Source organism: Poecilia latipinna, unplaced genomic scaffold (assembly GCF_001443285.1).
Source record: "Poecilia latipinna isolate Pla-1442-1.1 unplaced genomic scaffold, P_latipinna-1.0 Scaffold1877, whole genome shotgun sequence".
In the NCBI taxonomy this organism is placed as follows: domain Eukaryota; kingdom Metazoa; phylum Chordata; class Actinopteri; order Cyprinodontiformes; family Poeciliidae; genus Poecilia; species Poecilia latipinna.
The window spans coordinates 56812-74430 of record NW_015114493.1 but is presented as its reverse complement, the minus strand read 5'-3'; the positions used below and the strand labels follow the sequence as shown (position 1 = coordinate 74430).

The window sequence follows — 17619 nt, the reverse complement described above, 5'->3', positions numbered from 1 at the left end:
GTTTTAACAAATATGAAGAAAAATTTTTTTTTTTTTTTTTTTTTTTACCAGTTACATACTGCAGCTTTAATGCTCTAGAAATGCAAAGTAGTTTTACAGGATCCTAATATCCCGTCAAATTTCTCTTTTTTTTTTTTCCCCTTTCTTCCAAACCCTGCTGTACTTTAATTTTAAAATAAAACACTACATTGTTGCTTGCTGTGATTTTATGGAACTTTTTTTCCCCCCTAGGACTTGTTACAAACAAGAAACGTCAATCTCATTGGTGTTCTGATAAAACAAAAACGTATTCTGTGAAAATAAATAACTCAAAGGAAAACTAACCAGTTATTGACTTGTAGAAGTGTCAGATTTGTTTGACCGGCAATCTGTTTCTTCTCATCTTCAGTTGGATAAGGATGCTGCATGAGGAAGGAGCAGGACATTCATAAACAAAGGTTAAGGTGTGGCCCGTTCATACGGTGTCATCAATATTTACTTACCCCAATATGCTGGAAGAGCCAAGAGCGCATGACATTGGTGGCGTGTTTGGGTAGAACGCCCCGTTTATTTTTTGTTGAGTTGTCCTCGTGATTGAAGAGGTTCAAGTCCTGGTGAAACTGTAGCTGAAGCTAAGCACACATGGTGAGTCATTCTCTGCACCCTCTGTGTTCAACTTTTGTCACAAACGTTTTAGAGCAAGAAACTTTTTTTTTAATAGTTTCATGTTTTTCCGTGCCAATTTATAGGGATAATTTCATTTATTAGGGGAAACTATTCGAAGCTATCTGACACACCCTGTCAGCTAGTTTGCTACATCTGTGCAAAGGATGTAATAAATGTACATTTTAATTGAATACCACAGGAAGGTTTTCATAAAAGATTGGCTTAAGGGATATGCATCAGATTCAAGTCTTACATCGGTTTTTGGAGGCCATTTTTACACATTCAGGAATAGATTTGTTGCTGTGCTTGGAATATTTGCTCTGCTGCTGAATATGCCATGAGACTTTCAGCTCACCAGCCACATACACTATTTGAATCTGTCAATTTCAGTTTTTCTTTCACTTTTCAGGCAATGCCAGAGTGCAGCCCAACACCAGAAGACGTGACTTAGAAATGCAGAGCTAGTTCACAGCGACGAAGCAGAGAAGCAGTACCTGATTGTTTTGGACACGTATTGTCCCAGGAGACAGGGCCTGAGTCACCACCTGGCCCTGAGGAGTGACGACTGTTACTGGCTGGTACACTGTACTTCCTGAAAGAAGCGCACACACACACACACACACACACACACACACACACACACACACACACACACACGTATCCACTCAGTGTCACATGTTTTTTTCTGCTCAGTGCTGCTGACAAGTCAGTGATCACATAACAGTTCCGGCTGCTACAACAGCTCCAATCATTGCACAGAAATAGCTGCACTTCACTTGGTTGACCGAGTAGTAATGAATCGGCTCCAGGTATTTCCTGGATTTATCCGCGTTTATAACGAGGTTCCTGCAGGTTCTACAACTCAGACTTAAGACCATTCTAAATGAAAGTTAAGACCTGCTTCGCGACAGAAATTTGCAATTTTTTATTTTTTTGCAATTACCTAAAAGTCTTGTCACATTCTTACATTGGCAGAAGAAATGAATTACAGTTTGTTTGAATCTCTTTGCCTGTTTGTCGTCATGGTTTCATGCTCTACTCCATTTTCTTTTTCTTGTCTTTCTCAGTTGTTTTCCACTCCATGGTAACAACTTTGTCGAAATAAAATTCGACTTCAGATCTGGGTAGCACTCAGTGCTGCTCTTCAATAGTTTATAACACATTTACAACAACCTCAGCTGACCAAAGTGCTTCAGAACAATCACGACATTGCAGGCAGATATGATAAAACAGGAAATAATATTAAGTTTGGCAAAACTAATAAGACAATTATGGAATTGGTAGAAAATACCAAAAACTAATAATATGAATAAAAACCAAGACATATTTAATTTCAGAAGCAGCAGCGAATCCTCCCCTCCTAAGAAAAGGAATCAGTAAAGTACCGATATCCACACTTTTTCTCTTTTCCCCCCTTTTTTAATTGATGTTGAAGGCCAGGGAGAAAAGATGTGTTTTCAGTCTGGACTTAAACTGACTGAGAAAGCTTAAAAGACAGAAGGAAACTGTTTTCGCCAGGGAAGCTTCTGTCCGCTCTGGTCTTTACCTAGGCTGGCCGGTTGACCTCAAGGCTCTGGGTGGAGTGTAGAGTTGCAAGAGCTCACTGAAGTAAGATCAGTGCAACATCAGTGCTGGTAGCAGTGGCTGCAGTTACGCTTTTCTGGGAAGCTTTGCAGAAAGTAAAATGTGCCTCACCTGCACATTTCCCTTCTGGTGTTGTTATAACTGTTTTATTCCACAAGCAAAGAACAAACTAACTGGAACATGTCTCACCTGTAACTACTTGGGTGGGGTTGACAGCTGTAACAGTAACGTTCCCTTGTTGCAGGGCTGAAGCTGGCACCACAATCTGGCCCTGGGGGCTGAGGGTGCCTGAGATGGAGCTTGGAGTCTGGAAATGAAAGCATTCGCACACAAAATCGTTCGTACTCAGATGGCTGGCTTTAAAACACACGCTTTGCTAAGATCTACACAAGAAAGTGGTGGAGCTGCAGTGGTAGCAACCCTAAGTTGGTGCATGGGGCGCCTACACTGCACACCTGAGTCTTGGTGGGTGAGAAGTTCTGTGCCTGGCCTTGCACCGGGGAGTACGGGCTTCCTGGATCTCCACTCAGAAGAGTCTCGCTGTTCATCTTAGTCTTGAGGCAGGCGATGTAGCGGCTGCAGAAGTCCTTACACAGGTCACTCACCTTCTCCAGCTCCAGCAAATGGATCCGTAGCACTTGAATGGCTTTCACCATCTGAACGTTGAAAATATGAAAACAAAGAAGGGGTGATCAATCGAACCTCCAACCAGACTTTATCCACTGGGCCCTGTTCATGCAATCACTTTTAACAAAGATAATAGCATAAAAGAAAAAGAGAGTTAGCAGAGTCACACAGACAACTACTGGTGCCTTTACAGTGAAACCAGTGACACATCCTCCGGGTGTCAAACAATTAGAAACAGACTCAGAGTTTATTCAAACAACACTCAGAGTAACGGCTCCCTCACACACACACACACACACACACACACACACACACACACACACACACAAACACACGTGTATATATACATATACAGACAGATAAAAATGGAATAAACAAGTGTGTTGTGTGTCACTGTGAGCTATTATTTTACAAGCCTGTTGTGAAATTTTACTGACAACATGAAAAAAACAGCTGAGCTCTGCCTTTTATTTCTCTGCAAAACAATAATAACAATAATAATAAAAAAAGAAACTATTAAAACTCACCAAGTTATCAAGTTTAGGGTCTTCACTGAAGAAGGGCTTCCCCTCCTTCTCCTGACAGCGGACAAAGTTCTCGATGTCCACGTCAAAGCTGGCCGATGTGATGCATTCGGAGCTTAGTGTGGACTGCTCACACTTCTCAAAAAGCAGAGCCAACAAGGGAAACAGGGGATGTCTGTGGAATATTGGCCAACAGTTACAATGCAGAACTACACTTTGTTTATTAGCACCCGTTATTGGGTTTCATGTAAGGAAAAAATAGCAAAATATCATAAACCCTTGGAGCATTTCATAAACGGTGCAGTGATATTTACTCCAAGTTATATGGACTGAGAGACAACACTGTCACAAAATACGTCAAAAACAAGGTTTTATTACCGATATATAGATGCTTTGTCAGCATCCATGGGTGTCTGTGGTTCGGTGGGTACCGGGTTGGACACTTCAACCAATGTCCCTTCAAATTTAGACTCAGAGTTGCAGTCTACCTCTACCACACTCTGAATCTGCAACGATTAAGCAAAATGAGAGCAAATCAAATGAACAGGAAACCTGAGACAGGCAGAGAATACAGACTGAAGTCATGTGAAGACCAAAAGTAGCTGGAGGATGAAGCGCAATACTACGACTCGACTTCAGGGTCCTGTTATTGTACCCGCTGGCCCAGGGGCCACAGGCCCTTTGGAGCATAAACTGATGCAGGGCATCTCCACTTTAAAGGCGAATGTATACCGTCCCTGTTTTAACTCAAATCAATCGGAAATCGTAACATGGACTCTTGGGATAGTTATGTGCAAAAGTATTCATACACTTGAAACTTTTCATCTGTTTTCCCCAGACAGTCTCACACTTCAGTGTACTTAATGGGATCAGGACTTTGACTGGGCCTCTGCATTTTGCCTTCATTTTGTTCTTCTTTGGCCATTCCAAGGTGGACTCGCTGGTGTGTTTTGGATCATTGTTCTGCTGCAGAACCCAAGTTTGTTTGATCATAAGGTCGTAAAGCGATGGCCGGACGTTATGGCAGACAGCAGAATTCATGGTTTCAGTTATCAAATCTTCCAGGTCCTGAAGCAGCTTAAAGTTGGGCATAAAGTTCCTTTTCTGAAATGCGGTGTTACTTTTATGCCAGCTGTCATGGCAGGCACACACATTCCCAAGAGTTCAACTTTGGCTCATCTGTCGTAGGAATCAGATGAGTTCCTTTTCTTTTTAAGAATTTTTTGCCACGAGTAGCCTTTATCTGACCGTAATCTAACAGGAAAACGGCAGAGAGAATGGGGAAAGACGTGCGGCAAAAGAACGAAGGACAGAACTTGAACACAGGGTAGCCATGTTGAGGTTGGGGTATGCACAGCGCTCATCGGCGCAACATGTGCTCTTGAAAAACCGAAAAGAGCCTCAAAGTTCTTCTTACTCAGCAAAGGTTTTCATCTTAAAACTCTGCCATGCAGGCCATTTTTGTCCAGTCTCTTTCTTATGGAGGAGGCATGACCTCTGACCTTAACTAAGGCAAATGAACACTGCAGTTTTTTTTGTTGTTTTTTTTTTGGATGTTGCTGTGGGGTTCTTTTAGGGGGCAAACTCCCCCCCCCCCCACTTCTGAATTAAATGACTGTTTATTGTGTCACCAAGAGCTGACAACATAAATGTGCACAAACTGTGCAACTCTCCTCCTGGTTACGTGCCAACACATATCCAAATGGTGTGGCGCTACCTCATAAAATTAAAGTTTAGAACATTGCAAGTTGGTTCAATGTTAACAGAGGTTTGTCAACAACAGTTTTTACATACATGAATTCAAACTCAGGTCTCTCTTGCACCCACCTGCTGCTCCCCCTTTGGGTATTTGTCTATAGAAACCGCCTGGGCTGCCATCACGATCACTGCCAGCACTGGGGCATTATAGAAACCAGGGACAGATGGCCAACCTACACAATGCACAAGCTCAGTTAAACCACTGAAAATTCAACCAAAGAGGCTGGTTAAAAATATCTGGAAAAAGGCTACAAGTTAGTAATAAAATATATTTTCCAAATACAAAAACCTGGAACACTGCTGCGATAAAGTATCAAAAGTTTAAATAAAACCCCCTGATTCCAAGAACTAAGCAGAACGTGGAATGATAGTTATAAGGAAAAAAAAAAAGAGAAAGTGAGACAACGTCGAGGCGCAGCGTCCATCACTTTATTTCTGTACACCTTTAATAATTCAGCTAATAACATAGTTATATAGTTAGCGTTGGCGTGCAGCCGTGTTAACACACCCACCATGAAGTAGCCTTTACCCGATGTTAGCGACAGACATTTTGTACACAGAATACATTTAATTACTTGGGGCAATTTTACTTTCAAACATGAATGCACATATTTAAAACTCTAAGCTGTAAAGTTTGAATTAACTCGCTCTCTTAGCTGTGCCGTAGCGATAGCATCGCGTTAGCGTTAGCTTGTGATACAAGTCTGATGCAAAACATTCGGATCCAGCTAATGCTAAATATAGTGAGCTAGTTGCTAGTCTTGAACGGCAATGTCCAACAATCGTCGACAGTTTCATATTAACACACTGAAGTGGATCTAATTATTAGTTAAGTATAGAAATGTATGGCAAAATAAAACTGACGTTACTAAGCGGCTACGGGAAATAAGACCGCTGCAGATTGATATGAAGTAAGCCGTAAGACCAGGGGATATGAAACATCTCATTTTGGCTTTGGTCGAAAAAAATAACACAGTAAGTGCTTGTTAGTTTTCAACTCAAAATAGATTAGAACAAGGAAACGTTAGCAGCACATGACGGTAGCTCGCTTTGAGCTCAAATCCTTCCCATCAGTCAATCAATCATGCAGGGACAGCTGCCTTCTCCTTGTCTTTTCTCCCCTCCCCTCTGCGCTAACACTGCCGGGCCTAATCTACAACTCTGGCCCTTCACTTCAGCACAATCCTCCTCTGCCCCTAAAACTCCCGAGATTTTTCCTGACCCCCCTCCCTTATATACATATTTATATAAAAATATAGAAATAGAGACATATAGACAGATGGATGTTATCACAGTAGCTTTATCGCTTCGACTTCATTTCAAAAAACAGCCTCGGCTGTTTCGCCCAGGTTCACGCTCTTTGCCCCGGGGCATTTTAGCGTGCGGCCTAGATTGTTTGATTGATAGGGAACGGGAAAAGAGGGATTTTGAGTGACAGCTTACCTGAGTGCCAATCTTCGTCACACTGACAAGCGGTTGCAGCAATCGGGACCCGCAGTTGTCGTGTTGCGTCATCACGCAAGGGTACGTTGCTGCGCTATGCTCATGTATATGTATGAAGCGGGCGGAGAAATGACGTCCTGACGCTTGGAGTCCTTGGAAGATTTTTTTTTTTTTTGGTGCTTATTTGAGTAAGGGTTTCTTTGGTTTCATTATTTACATTTCGGTTAAACGTAAAGCTAACATACGCATAGCTCATTTCTGATCAGGGCAACTGTGATTTCCAAACAATAATCATTAGAATAGAAATGTATACACCATGTGCTCATTCTGCTCTATTTTCTCGACCCCTTAAGGCTTAGAAGCAGCCTATTTATTTTTATTTATAAATTATATAATATATATATATATATATCACATTTTAATTACCACATGCCTCAACTGAAGTTTCTTCAGCCGGTAGAAATACCAGCGGGGTATCATGAGCAAGTTCTCCCTTTACATGGCACTAAACAAAGCAGCCATTGCATCAGACAAAAACACTTCATTTCTTACACTTCTTTAATCATAACACACTTTAACAACTGGTTTCGCAAGATCGCCACCACCGCTGTCCACACCACCTACTCCCTAGTGTCTGGGTGACGGTCTGCCGGACGAGGGCTGAGGGAGACGATACTTGGCCATCTCCACATCCAGGTCTGCAAATGTGAAGCTGGTGTAGCTGTGGTGCTGGTAGTTCTTGTAAGTGCTGTTGTCAAAAGGCTCCGGCGGTACTGCTGCCGACTCTGCAGAAGAAAAAGAGAACCTCGTGACGGAGATGCATCTTCCTGCATTTCACACATGAGACACAAACCAGGTCTATTACCTGGAAGCATTTATTTTTTCTTCCCCTAACAGCAAACTGTTTGCAGGCATACACCAATAAGCAGGAAGCCATCAAGAAATGGACTATGAGGATTTTTTGGAGGCTGCGGTTACATATTCACACACTCTGATAAAGAAGTTTATAGCATCACATTTCCCACAATAACCAGGCTTGTGTGAAGACACGCTTGTGGGAAAGACCTCAAGGCTCAAGTTCCTGGCATATAAATAGAAGCCTGTAAACGTAAAATAGATTTAACCAACACAGAGAACGTCCACTGACAAGATTCACTAGGATTTGGGGAAAAAACAACTAAAAATCAGTGTAATACTTTAAGAAGCACATATTTAGTTACATACATTTACATCTAAATGTTACTGGAAAACTGCTGGCAATGAAAATGTCAGGCTCACAACCAAAGGGGGAAAAAATTCAAGCACAACTGACATTATTTGTTATAAACACTCCAATACATTATTCCCAGATAAAGGACAGACCAAAAAGTTAAGAGAGAAATAATACCCAGGTATAATCACCTGGGAAGCAAGAAAATTTGACTTTTTGATGAAGTGTCAGAGCTTAGAAACACCAGTAACCTTACTTTATAAAATAAATTAACAGAGTCAAACCATCTCACCACTCCCAGCATGTGCACCAAAGAGAGGAATATCTACGTCTAAAAGCAAGCAAATCTTCCCTCAAAAATGTAGATAAATCTGAGAGCGAAGATATAAACAAAACAAACTACAGAACATTCAGAAACATGATGAGGATCAGAGTAAGAGTACCCAGCCTGGAATATCGGTCTGAAAAAGTAAGCTCTAATGTTTCAAAAGTAAGCACGGACAGAAGCTGCGTTTCCATTACAAATGTGCAAAAAAAAAAAAAAAAAAAGCAATTAAAATCACACTTGAATAAGTTTGTTTATGCATTAAGTCATTAAAAAACATGCTGTGCCATCATCCTCCAACTAATTTTCTCATCTTCTTCTTTGTGGTTTGCACCATTGGTAACAGCCAATTGTTGATCATGTGACTTGTGCGATGCGAAAAAAGTGTTTCCATCGCAGTTTTGAGGGGGAAAAAAATGATACAGCCAAAAAAAAAAAACAACAAAAAAACAAACAAAAACAAAAAAAACCCCACCTCACCCTAGTGTCACAACGGTTTCCATTAGGTGCATTTATTCAATGGAAACGCAGCCAGTGATCACGTCATCATGCACTACAATGAACAACATGGTTGACTACATACAGTGTGTGTGATTTATATATTATATATATAAATATATACACACTATATTACCAAAAGTATTTGCTCATCTGCCTTAACTCACACATGAGCTTAAGTGACATCCTGTTCCTAATCCATAGGGTTCAATATGACGTTGGTCCACAAGGCTGTCCATAAGCTTTAGGAGTGTTTATGGGGATTTTTGACCATTCTTCCAGAAATGAATTAGTGAGGTCACATACTGATGTTGGACAAGAAGGCCTGGCTCTCAGTCTCCACTCTAATTCACTCCAAAGATGTTCTGTTGGGTTGAGGTCAGGACTCTGTGCAGGCCAGTCAAGTTCATCCACACCAGACTTTGTCATCCATGTCTTCATCAGCCTTGTTTTGTGCTCTGATGCAAAGTCATGTTGGAAGAGGAAGAGGCCAAGCTCCAAACTGTTCACACAAAGTCGGGAACATGGAATTGTCCAAAGTGTCTTGGTATGCTGAAGCATTCAGAGTCCCTTTCATTGGCACTAAGGGCCCCGCTCCTGAAAAACAACCCTCCACCAAACTTTACCCTTGGCACAATGCAGTCAGACAAGTACCGTTGTCCTGGCAACCACCAAACCCAGACTCGTCCATCAGATAGCCAGATGGAGAAGCATGATTCGTCACTCCAGAAAAGCATCTGCTCTAGAAAACTGCTCTAGAGTCCAGTGGCAGTGTGGACTTCATCCAGCGCATTGCACTAGGTGATGTATGGCTTGGATGCAGCTGCTTCACCACGTAAACCCAATCCATGAAGCTCTCTGCACACTCTTCTTGAGCTAATCTAGAGGCCACGTGAAGTTTGGAGGTCTGCAGTGATCGACTCTGCAGAAAGTTGCTGACCTCTGACCCTGCTCTGTCAGTTTATGTGTCCTACCACTTTGTGGCTGAGTTGCTGTCATTCCCAAACACTTCCATTTTCTTATAATACAGATGAATGTGGGACATTTAAGAGCGAGGAAATTTCACAACTGGATTTGTTGCACAGGTGGCATCCAATCACAGGTCCACACTGGAATTCACTGAGCTACTGAGAGCGGGCCATTCTTCCACAAAAACAGTCTGCATGCCTAGGTTCTTCATTTTATACACCTGTGGCCATGGAAGTGACCGGAACACCTGATTCCGATAACTTGGACTGGTGAGCAAATGCTTTTGGCAATTAGAGTGTATATATTGTGTACTTTCTGTGCAGAGTGGGTACAGAAAGTATTCAGGCTATTTGGCACTTTGCTGTGACCTGTCACACCAAAGAGTCTGAATACTTACGACCATGGTGAAATTTCAGTTTTTGTTTTTTTAATAAATTTATAAAAAAATTCTACATTTCAGTTTTTTTCTGCCAAGATGGTACGCCGAGCGTACATTCATGAGAAGTAATATGAACTGTTTTGATTTTAGCATATGGCTGCGATTAAAAAGTGAGAAATGTAAAGAAGTCTGAATACTTTCTGTATCCACTGTACATATATATATATATATAATTAAATCGAACCAGAAGAAGGAATGAACCATAAAGTCAAGGAAAAGAACGTTTCCCTCAAATTAGCTGGAATAAGGAATAAGTTTGAACGTTAGATGTTAAAAGTCATAAAAGTTTAACAATACTATGAGTGAAAGAGAATGTGAGGGAACCTGGTATAATAACGTATTCTTAGGGACAGGAGGAAATGCAAAGCCTATCTGGAGAGTTAGAGGTCTGGGGTGAGGGGCAAGGCGGTGTGGTTTATACCCTCAGGCCGTTCAGCAGGGGTCTCGGCATGCAGCTCCTCTCCAGTAGCTTCCACTAGCACCTGGGCAGAGTCCTCCAGCTCAACAGAGGTGCCAACTTCAGCTGGATGGTCAGCAGCTACTTCAGCTGGATGGTCAGCAGCTACTTCAGCTGGATGGTCAGCAGCTACTTCAGCAGAGACGGCCTTCGACTGTACAGCCCCGATAGTAGACGTTTTCCCACACGATTCTTCACCAGCATCCCCTAAGCCTTGTTCCAGTTCTGTAAGCGCATCTACTGCTTTTAAAGGAGAATTAGACTGGGCTTTGTCTGGAGCTTCATGTTGCTCCACAGGTACAGCTGGAGCTTCACACAGGGTATCGGCAGGAGCAGTATGGGTTGGCAAATCTGAACTGGTGAGCTCAGCTGCATTTTTTGTAGCAGTAAGGACATCGAAGGCCGAGTCTCGCAAATTATCTGTGGAGGCCTGGACTACAGACTGATCTGCTGCTTCCTCTGCACTAGGAAGGCCCTTAGCCACTCCACTAACTATAAGCTCTTTAATTTCTCTCTGCTCTTGAAGACCCGGTTGTTGCAATTCCAAAGAAAAGCTTCTGGTTTCAGTTTCTACCTCCAAATTCTCGTCTTCAGGAATGCTCTCAGAGTCTGAGTCTGAGTCTGAGTCTGTATCAGAGTCGCTGGATGATGAGGAAGACAGTTCCTCAGCTGCTGAATCCCCAAGCCTAGCAGAAACCATAGTTGGTTTTACAACATCGTGCACGCTCACAGCAAGGGCAGGAACGTCTCCCGGTACGGAGCCTTTACAAAGTTCCTCGACTGAAGCTTCTTCAGCTGCTACAAATACCGGTAAAGTATCGTGAGCAAGTATCTGAGAACCTTCTTCTTGACTTTGACACAGATCAGATGAAGCAGTGACAGCCGATGATTTTTCTCCAGCAGATTTAGTGGAAGCAGCAACAGATGCTGCTGCTGCAGCTTTTTCTGATGTGGCAGTGAAGCGGACTGGCTCTTTAGTTACACCTAGGAAAGGTGGCAAAACTCCAGGATCCGATAATTTAACTGGAAAGGCCACAGCAGTCTTGTAAGTCCACATAGCTGCCCTCTCATCTTCACCTGCTGAGGAAAATAATAAATTGTACACAAACAGGTAAATGCTAGGAAAGGTGACTAAACAGAAAGGTTCTTCTAAAATCTTATTTCCAAAAACTTGGTCTCACTCTTTGCATACCAACTTTACTTGAAATTCACCACAGAAAGACATATTTAGCTTAGTTCTTGCTAAAACTTACAGACAGTTAGAAAATATTATTATAATGTTTTCCAAAAAAAAAAAAAACATGGACTGAAAAGTAAAGGGAAAAAAAGCACTATGATTCATTAAAAAGTCAGGAATACATTTCTATACAAAATACAAATTAAAATGATTTAGAAAATGATGTAAGTTATGCGTAGCCTATTTAAAATGAATCTACATACATGCAGACCATTTAAAAGTATTTAAATATAAAGTGACAGACTATAGTTACTTAGATAAGAGAACAGAAAAATGATAAGACATACAGAAAACTAAGTAAAATGTGGGTTAATGATACACAACATCATAATCATAAGTTTTCTTAATATTGTGAGAGGAATTAATTATAAGCTGTAATCAATTAAAACAACGTTTAATTGACCTCCGGATGAGCAAACAAGATGGCGACAGCTTAGCCAAGAAGCTCCTTGACAAATTCTAAAAATCTCCTGTTTCTATGCAGCATATAAAATACACTAATGAGTGAGTCACAATGCCTAAGTCCAAATAAAAATAAGCTCTACTGTCTTCGACAGTTGATTTTACAAGAAGAAGAAATGAACGAGACTAGCCTCTCGGACTTGGAAGCATTACTGGTGGCTAACAACGTAGCTGACGAGACAGCTAATTTACCAACTGTTCTCCAAGAACTGAGAGAATCCCGTCGTGAAAATGTAGAGGGCTTCCAAGAAGCCAAAGAGGAAAAAAAAAAAACAAAACGGAAAACTGGATGTATTTTGGAAGCAGATTGAAGAGCCAGATATGAAGCTAAGTAAATCACAGGATGAGCTTGAGGCTGAACTAACTGAGATCGAGACTGGAAAACAAAGAGCTCCATGGCATCGCAAAAGGCTCCGAGGACGACTCATCCTCTATGTCAGCCTTCATAGAGATCTACTCCGAGACAAACTGGATATTCAAACATTATTTAACCTGGGTATTGAAAGAGCTCACCGCTCCCTGGGACCCAGACTTCCTCCTGATGCTCCCCCACATTCAATAATAACCAAGTTCACCACATTTATAGTGGTGAACTTGATTCACCACTATAAATGTGGTGAATCATTTATAGTGATTCACTATGAATGAATCACTATTCATTTATAGTGAAAGATGAAAGGCGCTGAAAGCCTTTCATCTTTACGCCTTTCAGCGTAAAGATGAAAGGGAAAAGAGTAATAGACAGTGGCTATGCCCCAGACATGCTGCTGAAACATTGACATGAACACCTTGAAGCGACGGGGGTCCTCAGAGAAACGAAGATCAAATTCCAGACCCCATTCCCAGTCAAGTCGTACTTTACGAGAACAACACACGTGTCTGCAACTACGCATCTGCAGCAGTGAAAGACGGGGCGAGTCGAGGCTCCAAAGTCACCATCATCCAACTATCTAGGATCAAGAGTGCCGAGTCGGGAAGGACAGACAAGGAGCATCCAATGAATGAAACACAGGAGGGACAGAAGAAGAAGCTGGACGCTTTCAGAAGAGAACAAGCAAAACCGTAAAGGACAAAAGGAGCAGATGGGTCAAACATTTCCCATTTCTTTGTGAAGTGATTTGGAGTCGGGGATCGTACACGGTAAAAAACACCGCCTGGAAAATGGAACGACATAACTAGCAAAAAATGTAATAAATTAATTAGAGGATACCGGACATTTAATAATCACATGAAGGGGCATTCTGTCTGGATTAATAACCAGAGAAATGTAAAAGATTGTATTACTCTTTGTGAACAGACGAAACACATTTTTGTCAAGTTGCTCCTAAATTTAAAAAAATAAAGAAATACATTTTGAATTAAAAACTGTACAACCCTTGGCAAAATAACTATAAAAGAACTACAGCAGACATTTGATCCAGCAGATCGGGGAGAGAAAGGGGTTTTCCCCAAAAGCACCTCGATTTCTATACATGAGCAGAACTTTAAGTTCTTCTGCTGAACTTATTGTTTAAGTTTGGTAGAATGTTCCCTGGATATACTGGATGAGTACTGATGATTCTGATGATGGGCCTCATCAAAATATATTTGTCACTGGTTATCTCAATGGTTGACTGTACTGTGTTTTTTCTGACGTTGTATTTTTGTGCTGCAAAGCAGTCTGAACTCCACGGTTTCTGAAATGTGATATACAAATAAGATAGATTGATTGGGAGAAAAGTGGAAAAAAACTTTTTTCACCTTAAATCAGTCATGATTAGTTGCTTCTAGGAAGATTTCTATTTGATTAAATTATCCTAAAAACAGTCAAGGGAAGTCTAAGCAAGTTTCAGACGAAGGAAATTATGCTGCTGTATTTGGCCTGTTCACTCCCCAACTTAATGCAATTTAATTCAAATTCAATTGAGTTTATTTATGCAACGCTAATTTACAACTACTATAAATCTACGCAAAAGATTTGAAAGTCATCGTAAACCTTAACGATTTGAAGGGAATTTGTCAAAATAACACTATGAAGCTACCATTATGTTCCAGATATCAACACAGGTAACTGGTCTTACTCTTGTCTGGATCCTTTGCATTTTTCACTGGTTTTACTGGCTCTTTAGCTTCACTGCAGAACAAAGCAAGTGGGTAACGTCTCAGAGAGCCCCAGCTGTCGAACTGGAGAAACAACAAAGAAGAAGAACAGAACAGTTTTGGAGACAAGTGCTGCACAAACAAATTTAAGTATTACATAGCGTTTTTCAGCCAAAAGCATCAAAGCATAAAGTTCCAGCCAGCTCAGCTGACTCAAATTAGGAGGAATTGCATTTAACACGGTTCACAGGTTTGTTAGAAACTCTATGAGACACAGGTCAACAACTGCCTCGATCAACGACTGCATGACACACGGAGCACAACTTATGAGACGAAGGGTTGTGTGTTTAACCAGGGCAGCAAACCTCATGGGACTGAATTTCCACCAGTATATTTTATTCTCTGTGCACCTCAAACTTCCAGGTTTGACTCCTCCCATCTGTAGTATTACTTTGGAGTTGTCAGGTGAATGATATGGATAGGAAGCTGAGTGCTCTGTACGATGCTTTGTAGCATGGGGTGGGAACAATCCCATCTTGAATGTGAACAAAACAATGACTGGTTGTAAATAGAGTAAAAGTAAAAAAAATAAAAAAAATCACAAGCTATATTTTGTATAACCTGAACAATACCAAGATGGTGCAGATGATGACAGCCTCGGTACTTTGTGTGTTTATTATGATCCATGTCATTACAGTATGTGGACACTTGCACTAGAAAACAACTGGAAACAAACCCTGACCCGCCGCTGCTGCTCTCTATGGGATGTAGATGTGCTTGTGAAGCCTCAGAAAAAGGTCCGTAACCTTTGCCCTCAACCCACCTGTTTTATGTCCACCCTAACAAAGTGGACAAACTGTCGCTTCTCTATCAAGGATTTTCTGCCCTCTGCTTCACTAAAACCCGGTTCAGTGAGCACAACACAGACTTCTGATGCTGTGCTTCCAGCTTTTTGGGGGGCACACTGCAGCTCAGAGGTGGAATCTGCTTTCAAATTAATGAATGTTGGTCTGCCGATGTCGCAGAGTTACAGGAGACGTGTAGTCATCGGTAGTCCTTTCTTATCGACAGCTGTCAATGTACCTGAAATTCTACAAGTCTCCCCGTTAATTAAAATAATTGACAGTCAAATAATATTTCAGTTCAGTAATCAGCGGTTTTGTTGTGTGTCAATCTTGAGTGGAAATGATGGAAATGTTTTCTACACTGAAAACAAAAGGATCAACCCAACTCATGTGGTATGAGCCTTTCTCTCACCGTCTCCTTGCAAATTTATTACATTCACAAAGTTCACTCAGCCACAGTTTTAGAGAAAGTTAATTCAATAAGATTTGATGATTTTTGCAACTTCTGTACTGTTTTTGTTTCGCTAAATTTTATGGCCTGTATTTGCTAAGCTCTGCAAATTAAAGCAATGAAAATCTTACTGTATGTTGTGGAAATTTGATTATTGAGATCGTAACCTTTAAAATTTCTTCATGGGATTGTTGTGCTCAACAAAATGGACAGAGGTTATTATTAGTTGCTTTGATCAAGAAAGTAAACAAAATCCCGGAAGTCTATTTTTTCTAGATGTCTAAAACAACTTGTGCAACTGTGATTGAGGTCATGCGGACACAGCCGTACATAAAGTTACTTAAAAGTAGTAATAAACAGCTCTCACTTTAATCACCATCACAATAGCACAACAAAATATCGCAATAAATCCTAAATCCATTTCATCCAGCCCTGGTCTCAGTATAAGGATGTGTTTTTTTCTGCTTTATTATAGGAGTCATAACACCCACGTCCTTGTCAGTAACGCATAACACACATAAGTAGTTTAAAGATGTGTTTATCTTAGGTTTTTTTAAAAATCTACAGTCAATTTCCTTTTCCTATTTTATTTTATTTTATTTTATTGTAACTTTGAGGGTCATTAGGAACGCTACCATCCATCATGTCACAAAATCAGTTTCCATGCATGCGCTTTAAAACACACTTGTATGATGTCGTAGACGATCTAACACCACCGCAGAATACAGTTTAAAAGCTTTTGTATCAGATAACTAAATATTACCTTGAGAGCACCAAGTCGGCTTGAACGCAGCAACCAGGCAGCCATTTTGTGTTCCAACTGTTTTGTTCCGACTGGCCTCAACCTCTGTGGTTAATGCAATGGTTCCACGAAGAGGCAGCTGCACGCAAGTCCACCTCGCTGCAGCAAACAGAAAGGGGCGGGACGGACCGCTGTCAGTCTCATACCTTATTTGGAAACGGGACCATTGCACTCCGGAAGTGAAGGGGGCGCTATTTCCTATTTTATTCGCGGGTTTCCCGTTTTTATTTTTTTTAAATCTGTGATACAGCTTCATCTTTAGGCAGGATTTTCACTCTAAGCATGTATTCTCTCTTTTATTTACTTTAGCGCAGCTCACAGTTTCTAAATCTGAACTTAGTCTTATCTTTTTGGGCTTGCTACTGCCTCTAGTGGCATGGGGGTGGTAACACAACTAATATAATTCCATCACTAAATCAGAATAGCAGTAAGTCTTTATCATTTAATTTAATTCTGGCATTACTGGAACAGTAAAAAAATAAATTCTCTAATAAAACACATTTTTTTATTTTCTTAATGATGTACAGCTAATTAAATGACAAACAATACCTTTACACATTATAAATAATATAGACCATCAATTCTAGGGGGAACAAAAGAAATTGTAAAATACCATTTATATTATATACATAAGAAACTTATCTGAGCAAAAGTCAATAACGCACAAATGTATAAGGTTCACAGAAGAATTGATCATCAATCATTAAGAAGTGAAGGGGGCGCTATTTCCTATATTATCCGCGGTCTTCCGTTTTTATTATCTTTTGAAATCTGTGATATCTTCTCCTTAAAGAAGTTCCACTCTGCATGTGTTTTAATTTTTTATTTATTTCAGCTCAGCTCACAGTTCTTAATCTCTGTAGCTTTCTGTGAACTTCTAAATCTGCTCCTTAGTTGCATCATTTCGGGTCTCTACTGCCTCTAGTGGTGTGAGGGTGGTAACACAACTAACATATTACATCACTAAATCAGACTACCACAAAGTCTTTATTATTTATTATCAAGTCAGACATTACTGGCGCTGTAAAAAAAAATTATCTAATAAAACATCGTAATGTATGGTTCAAACCATACACTATGATATCCTTTTTTAAGGGTTGCTGAAAAAAAAGGATAGATGCTATCTTCTAAAATATTCCTTGTCGACTTTCATGTTCTTTCAGTAAACAGTTGAGACAGAGTCGTTTTTGGTTCCACCGATATTTACTTGCTATTAAAAGTATTCTTAAACATTTTTCTTTTATTCTACAGCTCATGTGACCAT

The 17619-nt window shown here is 40.6% G+C and overlaps 2 protein-coding genes across 6 annotated transcripts in view; both read right to left on the bottom strand.

Moving 5' to 3' along the window:
• Positions 1-6951, bottom strand: part of pknox1.1 (pbx/knotted 1 homeobox 1.1) — a 14200-nt gene extending 7249 nt beyond the window's left edge. Inside the window, exons 1-9 of the mRNA XM_015015040.1 lie at positions 6582-6951; positions 5208-5311; positions 3759-3886; positions 3384-3555; positions 2685-2885; positions 2419-2536; positions 1140-1237; positions 483-611; positions 325-401 (exon numbers count right to left, since the gene is read on the bottom strand). Of these exons, the coding sequence (XP_014870526.1) occupies positions 325-401; positions 483-611; positions 1140-1237; positions 2419-2536; positions 2685-2885; positions 3384-3555; positions 3759-3886; positions 5208-5258 (974 nt within the window). The 5' untranslated portion in view covers positions 5259-5311; positions 6582-6951. The remainder of the gene's footprint in view (positions 1-324; positions 402-482; positions 612-1139; positions 1238-2418; positions 2537-2684; positions 2886-3383; positions 3556-3758; positions 3887-5207; positions 5312-6581) is intronic.
• A 168-nt stretch (positions 6952-7119) lies between these two features.
• On the bottom strand, positions 7120-16511 carry ndufv3 (NADH:ubiquinone oxidoreductase subunit V3). Of its 5 annotated transcripts, XM_015015037.1 has the most exons (5): positions 16317-16506; positions 14239-14341; positions 10613-11559; positions 10444-10564; positions 7120-7366 (listed from the first exon to the last, which is right to left on the bottom strand). In XM_015015037.1, the coding sequence occupies exons 1-5, from the start codon at positions 16359-16361 to the stop codon at positions 7209-7211; spliced, it is 1374 nt and encodes a 457-aa protein (XP_014870523.1). In that variant the 5' UTR covers positions 16362-16506; the 3' UTR covers positions 7120-7208. The 5 variants fall into 5 exon arrangements, with proteins under 5 accessions (XP_014870523.1, XP_014870521.1, XP_014870522.1 ...); XM_015015035.1 differs by having other exon boundaries at positions 10444-11559; positions 16317-16507; XM_015015036.1 differs by having other exon boundaries at positions 10444-11556; positions 16317-16507.
• Between the last annotated feature and the right edge of the window lie 1108 nt (positions 16512-17619).

Excerpts from the sequence above, each read along its gene's own strand:
- ndufv3 (XM_015015035.1), bottom strand. The coding sequence starts at position 16,361 with ATGGCTGCCTGGTTGCTGCGTTCAAGCCGACTTGGTGCTCTCAAG. Across the intron at positions 14,342-16,316 it reads GCCGACTTGGTGCTCTCAAG|TTCGACAGCTGGGGCTCTCT; the intron begins GTAATATTTAGT and ends TTGTTTCTCCAG. Across the intron at positions 7,367-10,443 it reads CCCTGCTGAACGGCCTGAGG|AGTCGGCAGCAGTACCGCCG; the intron begins GTATAAACCACA and ends TTTCTTCTGCAG.